The sequence below is a fragment of the Cheilinus undulatus genome, linkage group 20, assembly GCF_018320785.1.
Source record: "Cheilinus undulatus linkage group 20, ASM1832078v1, whole genome shotgun sequence".
Classification (NCBI taxonomy): Eukaryota; Metazoa; Chordata; class Actinopteri; order Labriformes; family Labridae; genus Cheilinus; species Cheilinus undulatus.
Genome location: NC_054884.1, coordinates 18,532,162 through 18,542,972, shown reverse-complemented (window position 1 = coordinate 18,542,972; position 10,811 = coordinate 18,532,162). Strand labels below are relative to the sequence as shown.

Here is a 10,811-nt window from a genome sequence, read left to right as displayed (position 1 = left end):
ATATCCAATGGGAGCAAGGGACGTGCGGGTGGGCGGGACATTACGACAAACAGTAGGGTCACTGTTTTTTCGGTGGTGACGCCGTTTTCCAGAAATTAATGATTTAGGAGGAGCCGCGGTGGGACAAATTACCTGCATCTACAACTTCTTGTGTATGAGGGACTTTATCTGCTGTAAGGTTGCCTTCAAGGGGGAAATCCATACTTTTAGTCTTACTCATGACAGAAAATTTTTAATGTATATAGATTTTATCATATATTGATTCACATAAATCTAAAAAATAATTACTTTTTCATTCTCTATGTTTGCCAGACCACTCAAGTTAATAGCAATCTTCACATTTAACATCTAAAATAACATTCAGATGAGGACGAAATTATTCGACCTCCTATGAAAATTGCATTTTTAAAAGTACTTTCCAAGATCTGTTCAAAAGAGCAATGGACTTTTAACACAGGTTTTCAAATCATCCTACTGTTAGTTTGGATGCTTACGTTATTATCATTATTATTAGTTATTTATTTTTTATATATATTTTTTGCACACAGGGAAAAATATTTTACAAAAACTACCAGTGTCTGAAGTATTATCCCCTTAGAAGTAACCTTTTTGTTGAGCCATAACAAAAACCATTGTTCTGAAATGATGTGCTTTCTTTGTTATACTCAGATCCTGTAAAATCAAGTTAAAACTAAGGGTTATCTTCCAATTTACAAGCAGTACAAAACTTCAGAAAGAGGTGGAGCTGTCACTGAGAAAGTATCATGGCAAAAACAAAATTAGTTAGTTTAGATCTGAGAAAAAGAATTGTTGATACTCATGAAGCAGAAGGAAGATATACAAAGTTAACACAGCATTTCCAAGTGTTGAAAACTATGATAAATGACAAGAAGAGTACACAAATAAGTAATAAATTCAACCTTGGTAGGTTTTTGTGAGATTATTTTTTTTCTGTGTGCAAAGTAAAATAATGTTAGCATCCAAAATAAGACTGGGGTTTTGGGGAAAGCTGTGATTGAAATTCTTTGTTCTGTTTCACAGCACTTGGGAAAAACTAACTTTTCATAGGGTGGCTAATAATTTTGTCTTCATCTGTATTATGTGCCTTGGATTAATTTGTGAATGCAACTAATATCACTGTTAAAAATCTACCACCTGTAGTAAGGAAACAGACTGAAGAAGGCAAATGGTTTAAAATGAGATTTGGACCCTGCTATGCACTTTTTTACTAGCCATAAAGACACTTAAAATGTTTAATTTCAATTGGATTACCATTTCAAATTAAAAAAAACAAGATTTACATTTTTTTACATTTAAAATAGTGCATTTATTACTTTAAATTTAGTGCCAATCCTGCCTCTGTGTTTTTCTAACTAGACCCTGTAAGGGTTTCATCTAAGGTGTTGGGTCGGCAGGTTACAAAATAATGTGAAAGTGTAAATATACTCAGGTGCAGTTTCATTTTAAGAGCAGTGGGGACATCTTAATATCTCCCCCAAAGGCAAACAGATTGAAGTCCACGGTAAACACACAGTAAACACGCCTCCTACTGCTGCAACATCTGTGAAACTGGCGAATGAGCAGCGGGGACAAAATCCAGCGAACCAATCAAAAGAGAGAATCTGACTTTTAACACGTCGTCTCCAGCAGGAGGGTCTCTTTCTTGAAGTTTGGGCGAAAAATAAGGTATAGCAGGAAATTCCTCTCATCTTTTGGCCCACTGAGGAGATTATATTAGTGATAAACATGGCTGTGCCGACGTGGGAGAGGAAAACGCGCTTATTTCTCTGCGTTTTCGGATTGAGTTTGTCTGTTTACGCGCTTCACGTCGAGCTGTCCAGAGAGAGTGACCCAGATTACAGGGCGATGTGCGACCTAGGGGCGTCTGTGAGCTGCTCCAAAGTTTTTACCTCCAGGTAGGCTTTGAAATTCCTCACCAGCTCGTAACTGCTGTGCTGTACAGAATCACAAATACGTGTACTTAGATGCATGCTGTGGGTTAGAAAAGTCTTTTTCATGGCAGGGTAAACTCCTCTGCTTTTGCCACGTGTTGACATTCTTTGGAGCTTCTCATCAGATATTTTCCATTTAAAGAACAACAAACCCTGTCTATCATGCCATGTCAATTTACTGACCACAAAATAAACTGAACCCTTATTATAGTTTGCATGAGATGAAACCTGTCTTTTTTCCTCACTCCTAACTTTGCTTTATTTTGGCAGATGGGGACGTGGTTTTGGTTTGGTCCAGTTCTTTGTAGACAAAGATAGTCCTCTGAACCAGCCCAACAGCGTGCTTGGCATCATATTTTACACTCTACAGATGGGACTCGGTCAGTCTGTCTTTAAGTTCTCCAAATTATAGAGCAGTGCTGAGTGTTTTTCAGGCAAACCTGGTCCTGTTTGCAGCCAGTCTGTTAGTAAACCAGTATTAAAATTGAATACACTGTAGTCTTCGACAACAGTGCTACCACTTGAATTTATTTGATTAATATTGTTACCTTAGATGTATCTGAACAAACTGCATCATTACATTTAATTTTAGTTCATTTTCGTGCAATAACATTCAAATTTCATCCCAAGAAATTCACGTTAAAGCAGCAGCATGTTCCAGAGTCACTGAGATAAATGAGCCAAAATGAAATTAAATCAAATACAGTGTCTATATTAAGTATTCGACCTCTTGGATGTTTTAACCTTTGATTGATTTTATAAATCAATCATGGTCACTATAATCTGGATTTTAGAAGAAAAAAAAAAACACTCTTTAATGTCAATGTGGTAACAGATTTCTACAAAGTAATGTCAATTAAACAAAAATGTGTAAGGTAAAATAAGGGTTTGCATAAATGTTCACCACCTTTAGGGTGACTGACCTAACAGAGGTCCACAGCTAGTAGGCCTACAGCTAGTGAAATGAGGATAACCTGTGAGTGCAGTGAATGTGTTTTAAGTAATTGTAGTATAAAGACACACATGTCTGGAAGTTCAAGTCACTGGTTACTTATTATTCCTGGCTACCATTACACCATGAAGACAAAAGCAAACCAGAGTGTAGGTTATAGGAAAGTATATGTCAGGGATGGATACAAAAAAAATCCAAGGCACTGAAATTCCCTTGGAGTTTAGTTTAATCCATAAGGAATATGACACGTGTAAATCTGCCAGGATCAGGCTGTCCTCACAAACTGAGTGACTGTGCAACTAGATCAGTGAGAGAGGCTGCCAAGACACCTGACTACTCTGAAGCAGTTACCAGCTTCAGCACTTGAGATGGAAGAGACTGCATACAACAACCGTTGCCCGGCTTATGCACCAGTCAAAGCTTTATGGGAGAGTGGCAAAGAAAAGGACACTGCTGAAGAAAACAGATTAAATTTTGACTAGAGCAGGAGACTCCATGGTCAAGTGGAAGAAAGTTCTTTGGTCTGATGAGACCAATGACAAGACACTGTTTGGCAAAAACCAACCTCTGCACATCACCACAAACACACCATCCCCATTGTGAAACTTGTTGGTGGCAGCATCATGCCGTGGGGATGCTTCTCAGAAGCCAGCCCTGGAAGGCTCATAAAGGTAGATGGTAAAATGAATTCTGCAAAATGGAAGAAAATGGAAGACAATTGTATTCGATCTGCTAAAGAACTATGGCTTGGGAAAAGATGTATTTTCCAGCAAGACAACGACCCAAATCATACCGTGAAAGCTGCATAGAAATGGTTTAAAGACAACAGGGTGAATGTCCTGGAGTGGCTGAGTAAAAGCCCAGACCTCAATCCAACAGAGTTTATGGCTGGACATGAAAAAGGGGTGTTCATGTCAGATTCCAGTGAAACCTGACAGAGCCTGAGCAGTTTTGCAAAGAAGACTGAAATAAAACTTCAGTGTCCAGATGTGTAAGCCTGATTGAGACCTCCACACAGACTTAGTGCTGTGATTACTGCCAAAGGTGCATCTACTAAATACTGACTTGAAGGGGGTGAATATTTATGCAGTCCCTTTTTTCCATAACATATTTTTGTTTATTTGGCATTACTTTGTAGAAATGTAAAAGAGATAATGATAATAGAGAGCATTTTCCTAAATATTGCATACATAATGTCTCTCTGTGACTTCCCTTGTATGTTTTTGTTTTTATTGCAGGACTGTCTCTATCCAAAAAAGCAGCAGCATTTTTGGTATTTTCCTCATGGGTCTCTGTAGCCGGCTCGCTCTATCTTGCGTCCATTCTCGCCTTCGTCCTTGGAGACTTCTGCGTGGTCTGTGTGTCAACATACATTATCAACTTTGCCTTGCTCTTCACCAACCTGAAACGAAGGGGAGCGATTGAAGGGATGAAAGAAAAAACTGGATAGATAGTTCCTTGTGAGATTCAACACCTTCCCACCTACTTTCCTCTATACTGTTGCCACACTGGATGTGAAAAGTAGATTTCATGGATTGTTTACAACTGTTGAGTCTTTTCTAATGAAAAAGGGACTGTGGATACACCTCTGAAGATCTATAAGTTGAATTTTTGTCAAAACCTGATGAAGAAGTAGTATTTTTTATGTCAGTGTGGATTTTGGTATTGATTACACACTTAAGAACACTACTTCTTGCCTTGTGATTAAAAAGTCTAAAGAAATAAATCTGTTCAAATACGTTACAGTCTATGGTAAGGAAAAGCACAGCAGCAGCATGCAACTACCAGGTTTTACCAGTAGATGGGGCTAAATTTTCAGTGTTATTGTATAATGGAATGAATACAGATGAAATCTAGTTTTCCATAACTCAGCACTTTGGTCATTTGATTTGCAGGTCTCTTTCACTGCATGCATGGGCATGAATGACTAAGAACACAACCCCTTCTCAAAGTCTTCTATTATATATATATTTTTTTCAATTCAAGACCTAATGTCTTTAAGCTGTACTGTAAATTACATCACAAACCCATCTCCAAAAAGCTGTGACATTATGTAAAATGTGAATGAAAACAGAACACATTGATTTACCAATCCTTTTCAACTGAAAATCACTTAAAGACAAGATAATGTTAAAATGACAAGCTTACTGTTTTTTTTTTAGAAACATACTCACTGATAGATTTAATGTCTGCAAGCTTTCCCAAAAAGTTGGGACAGGAGCATGTTTTATTTCTGTGCTGTGTCACTACTAACAACACTCTAAAATCATTTGGGGACTGAAGACACTAATTATTGATGTTTTAAAGTGGGTTTTGTTTTCCCATTCTTACTTGATGTACATCTTAAGTAGTTCAATAGTGCAGGGTTCTGTCATTGTGTTTTGTGCCTCATAATATATATTCAAATGGTGGCAGGTCTTATGCAGGCCAGTCTTGTATAATTAAAAAAAAAGTTTATTTGATAGGAACAATGCAAATGGCAGTACAACTTAAACCTGTTAAAAACAAGCAATACTTAACTAATGTTTCACAAATAGAGACTATAGCTATTGCTAGTTTCCATCCCTTGTCCTGCAGACAATTACAATAGTTTTTAAAAAGTAAAAGACTCTAGGACAAAAATGTACAGTATTTATTTAACCTTTATTTAACCTCCTTGAGATTAAAAATCTCAAGAGTGTCCTGGCCAAGATGGCAGCAACAAACAGAGTTTCAGACAAACAGAAAGCAGTCATACACAGATGACAAGATATGTAGTCCAAATGCATTAAAGCACTTCAACTTTTTTCAGCTGTACACTAAAGTATCTGACTGAACTATGATAGAACACATAAATGCTGGTGTTATTTCTGACATTTGCGCCTAGCTGATAAAAATCTGCATTTTATGGCTTTTAATTAGCTCAAATGGATATCTGCTTTGAAAAATCTTTTCTGAAGAAGTGCGCCTTATGTGATGTAGGTTTCTACGCCACAAACTTTATATAACCGTAGACTGTTCTAACCAACTTTACCATTCAGAGACTACTCCCATCCTCCCCTGCATCTGCACTGCCTGGGCTCTGAGAGCTCCAGCTTCAGTAAAGCCGATGCTGGAGCCAGCAGCCCTAACAGGTAGTTCTCAGGACCACCACGGTCCACCACCACGCAGTCTGCTTCAAGGGACTGTGAAGGGGGAGAATTCTCCACCTCAAAAATCGCTCTGAGGCAGCAGAGCTGCGGGACTCTCACTTTGTGGCAAGGGGATGTCACTGTCACTCCCACCTCATCATGCTTACATCTATGATTTTGTTTTAGCTTTTGTTAAAAGTCTTTATTTCTTATGTTCATTTCAGTTGGTAGTGCATTCAACAGAAAGCCTTTTACAGAAAAAGCTGACTGCCCCAGGGAGGTCTTGCGATGGGAAATTAGTTACTAAAAGTTACTTCTAGCTCTGTCCTGGTGTTCCTACCACTAGTTTTTCCTATAAAAAGTTTGCATAAAATTTCTGGTGCTAAGTTTTGGAGGCTTTTAAAACCAATGTCAAGTAAAAATCTTATACAATTATCAAAACTGAGCAAATTATACTGCTTCAGTATGTGATAGTGGTGCCACCTCCTGGGTTTTATCCATTGTTTTTAATACTTGGTTATACAAAGATGCAAAAGGCCTAATCATTTTTAAGGAGGATTGGCTTCACACTGGCACAAAAAAAATCACAAAAAAACGTGAAAAAATCTTTGCATACAAACACAACTGTGCCCTATTAGTTTGCAGCAGTTCAGATTTCTTTTTAGTGTGTTTGTGATCTTTTTAAAATTTTTGTTGTTTTTAAGTTTGGAATCTAGGACTATGTTCACCTAAAAGGTCTAAATAGAAAAGCACATGGAGACTGTCTTTGATTAAGCCACTTACAAACCTCTTTTATATATTATAATAATCTCATAGTTGCCTCGTTTGGTGTCTTTGCAGAAGTATATAGAACTGTGTCATCAGCATAGAGCTGACAACCAGCCCTAGAAAACTTTCAGGTCGATCATTAATAAAAAGGCTAAAAATCAGTTGGCCCTGTCTTGAGCCTTGGAGTATACCCTTTTTATTCTATCATGGAGAAGACTTTTTTGAGGCAATCTTCACACATCGCTCTCTCAAGTGGAAATAAGAAGCCAACCCATTTAAAGCTAGCTTGGAGAAATTAAATTTAGACAACTTTGAAATGAGAACATCGTTGTCGACAGTGTCAAATTTCTTTATTAGGTCAAGGAACACTGCCATCACAACACCTCAGTCCCTAAATCCCTTCACATTTTCTCCATAAAGACTGATGCTGTGAAACTGTAAATACTCGCGACATAAAACAAATATTACCCTGGGGTGTGTCAATACTGAAAGGGGAATAAAAAAAGGGCAGTGGAGATACCTGCACACCGATTCATATGGTTGAAAAAGCCTTAAAAAGTTCACAGGCTGAGATTGATGCAAAAACAGATCCTTTTATGTAATAATGAAAATCCAGACAAAGGTGAATAAAAATAGCAGCATGTGTTTCACATCATGACTATCATGAGTGCTACTGATATGAGTGTTTCACAGGACAGATAAAGACGAATATATCTTGCCAGGTGTGATGAATCAGCTAGCTGGTGTTACTAATACTCCTACAGTCTAGTAGCCACACCATTTACTGCAAAGCCATGCTGTTTGAACTCATACAGAATGAGGCTTTGCCTGGTTAAAATAAGAAAGTATGTCTCTAAAAAAAAGATGGCATCTGAATAGAAGTATATGATATTCTAAAACCTGAGTGTATCAAAGATGCCATCACCGATGTGCAAGTTAGCCATGTTGTGGGCACTAATACACCTCTTCATCACCAATGCTGACTTGAACTTGGTGTTGATGACGATCAGGATGGCCCTTTTCCTTTGGAGCCCAAGGGACTCAACTGCAACTGCATTTATAGACTGATTGAGTGATCAAGTAATGGTAAAGAACAAGGGAAGGCTTGTAGCGCCACATTATGTAATAATCCTAAACATAGGACTTAGTGTGGGCTCCAAGGTATACCCTACCCAACAACCTTGCCCTAACTCTAACCGCTTAGTGACTTATGCCTAAACCTAACCCCCCTTCAGGGCTCTAGACTAAACACCTAACCTTAACCCTAGACTTAAGGTGGGCTCCAGGGTACACCCTACTACCTTGCCCTAACCCTAACCAGTTAGTGGCTTACATAATGCGGCGTTATTACATTATGTGGCACTATAAGGCTGTCAAAGGATTAAAAAAATTAATTGTGATTAATGACACCCTTTTGATCACATTTTAAAATTCCAGCATTTTGCATTTGAAACTCTATTTGTATCATTTTCGTTTTGCCTACTCTCTTAAACTAAAGATAATTGACCTACTTCGGTACACACCTGTTAATATAGATAGAAGATTATGACATGAACTTAACCACAGGAAAAGGGCCATGTTATGGACTAAAAAGAATATGATGAGACAGCAAAGACTAAATGTTTGACACACAAAGTGCAGATTACTTTTGACTTGTCCACTACAGTGAAATGGAACTTTAAGGGGCAGTTGTGGACTTATTTTATATCACTGTGGCTGCAGGGAGACACTGACATGGTTTAACCAAAGTCAGTTGAAAGGGACAATAAATCATGCAATAATTGTGAAAAAAAATTGTGATTAAGCGCCATTAACTTGAATAATCCTTACAGCCCTAAAATAAGTCAATTTGAATGATAATGAAAATGACAGTAAGATACCGTCTTTACTTAGTCACAAATACGAAAAAATAAAATACTTCATTAAATGAATTCAATTTTCTATTTTATGCTGTTAAAAAATGCTTTAGCTTTGTTTTCAACTTATATCTAAATCAATTACTTAACATTAGTTTTTTGGCATTGTGTCTAACCGGGACAATGTACAAATAATATTGGTCACAACAAAAGAAAAGATGCTTTGTAACAGATTTAGCTCAGTATCTAATTTCCATCTAAGTTTTTCCAAATCCTCTGAGACATGAATCATTTTGGTTATATCATGCTGCCATGTCATCCTACACAGGCATTAGTCAGAAGTTAGGAGTTAATCATTAAATCTGTTACCAAACTCTATGACATCAGAGTGCACGGTAACAGTCAACAAACCATCTGATAATTAATCACAGGGGCATAATTGGTATGGTAATGGTTTCCATACTTTCATTATTACTCTACCAGTGCCATTCTTCATGGGGTTTGTATGGCTTCATTATTAATAATCGTGGCATTACTGGTATGGTTTATATGGCTTTATAATTAATCCCAGTTTGTGCTTTTCACTTGTACATGCTGTGGTTTTATCTGAGTTTACTGAAAGCTCATTACAATTAAAACAATGTACAAACAGCTTGCAGATTTACCACCTTGTCACATACACAGGGAAAAAAAAATCTAAAAATGCTTAGGCATCAGTCAACATAAAAAGCCTCTGAAACTATTTTAGCGGTCCCCTTTGACCCAAATTCTGGAGTCTTTACATGTGTAGAAGAAATAATTAAGTTCCAAGCCAAATTCTGTGGCTGGTTCAAGTGAGTTTTATTCCCTGCAGTGGTGAGCTCATCTACTTCAGAAATATTCTTTTGGTTGTGCTTATAGATCTTTGGCTAACACTGGAGGTGTTAAACCAAGCAAGTTAAACTAAAATAAGGCTTACAGCCCTTGTAAAAGGTTTCAGCAGCTTTTGTCTGCGATCTTATATCTGGTTGACTTGCAGTGGTAACAAATGCATCTTTAAAAGAAAATGCAGAGACTTCTTTACAGCAAAAGCCAACTGGGATTTTTGCTCCTCCTTTGTTCATTTTTAATTTTCTCTCAAACATTTACATTGTTGTTTATTCTTCTATTTATCTCTGCTACATATAACCTTATCTCAAAGCAGCTTCTCACAAAAGCAGTGCATTTCTCTAAACAGTTCATAACAAGAATTATGAAAAGATACTTAGTTTAGACCTCTAAAGTACAAGTTTGTCAATGATTATTTCAGTGCCATCAGAATAACATATCTTTGAGCTATTCTTTATCGGGGGGTCAGAGTGCTGACAGTTTAGATATATAGGTACTCTTAAGTGTTATCCTACAGTATTTTTTAGAAATAAACCAAGGTTGTAATGACTAACATATTAAGAATAAACAATGCCACGTTTGTTCTGTAAGGCATGTGTCAAATGTTAGGAGAAGGTCCACAATGACGTCTTTACTGTTTGTGTTGTAATTTATTTACAGACTGCCAAGAGACAAAGCATAGACAATATTACACAACATGATGGAAAAATTAAATATGTGTTCACTGGAAAACTATTTGTAGACAGAAACTCAGTGTACAGCGGATTTACTGCTTAGTCTTTTTATATCTCCTGATGTACCTGTCTGTCAGGTCCCAGATTCTCCTCCACATTACATCCGACACCTTCTCGCAGAAAATTCCCCTTCAGTAATGACATAAAAACAATTTATTAGTTTAGGAAATACTTTCAAAAACATGTTATAAAAAAGCACAGAATTTACCATAAATGGTTATGAGAAGTTAAGCAATTTTGCTGCTGAAAACTTCTACTCACCAACCACTTTATTAGGTATATCTGTTCATCTACTCATTAAGATGAATATCTGATCAGTCAGTCAGTAACTGCATCAGAGCTGAGCATCACAGTGAGAAAGAAAGATTGATATTTTCTAATTTTTTGGATCATCCTCGTAAACTCTAGAGATGGTAGATCAGCAAATGTAAAATAGTCAGACCAACAACGATGGTGCATTCAAAGCCACTAAAATCTGCTCTATTTTCAATTCTGATGCTTGGTTCAACATTCACAGATCATCTTGACCAGCGGTACTAAACTTGTCTAGCCTTAGGGGGACCCATCCTGGC

At 37.2% G+C, this 10,811-nt stretch overlaps 1 protein-coding gene across 1 annotated transcript; it reads left to right on the top strand.

Moving 5' to 3' along the window:
* The first annotated feature begins 1,628 nt into the window (after nucleotides 1-1,628).
* On the top strand, nucleotides 1,629-4,472 carry vkorc1 (vitamin K epoxide reductase complex, subunit 1). Its single transcript, XM_041814905.1, has 3 exons — nucleotides 1,629-1,916; nucleotides 2,223-2,332; nucleotides 4,143-4,472. Exons 1-3 carry the CDS (start codon nucleotides 1,747-1,749, stop codon nucleotides 4,352-4,354), a joined length of 492 nt encoding a protein of 163 aa, XP_041670839.1. The 5' UTR covers nucleotides 1,629-1,746; the 3' UTR covers nucleotides 4,355-4,472.
* The last annotated feature ends 6,339 nt before the right edge of the window (nucleotides 4,473-10,811 follow it).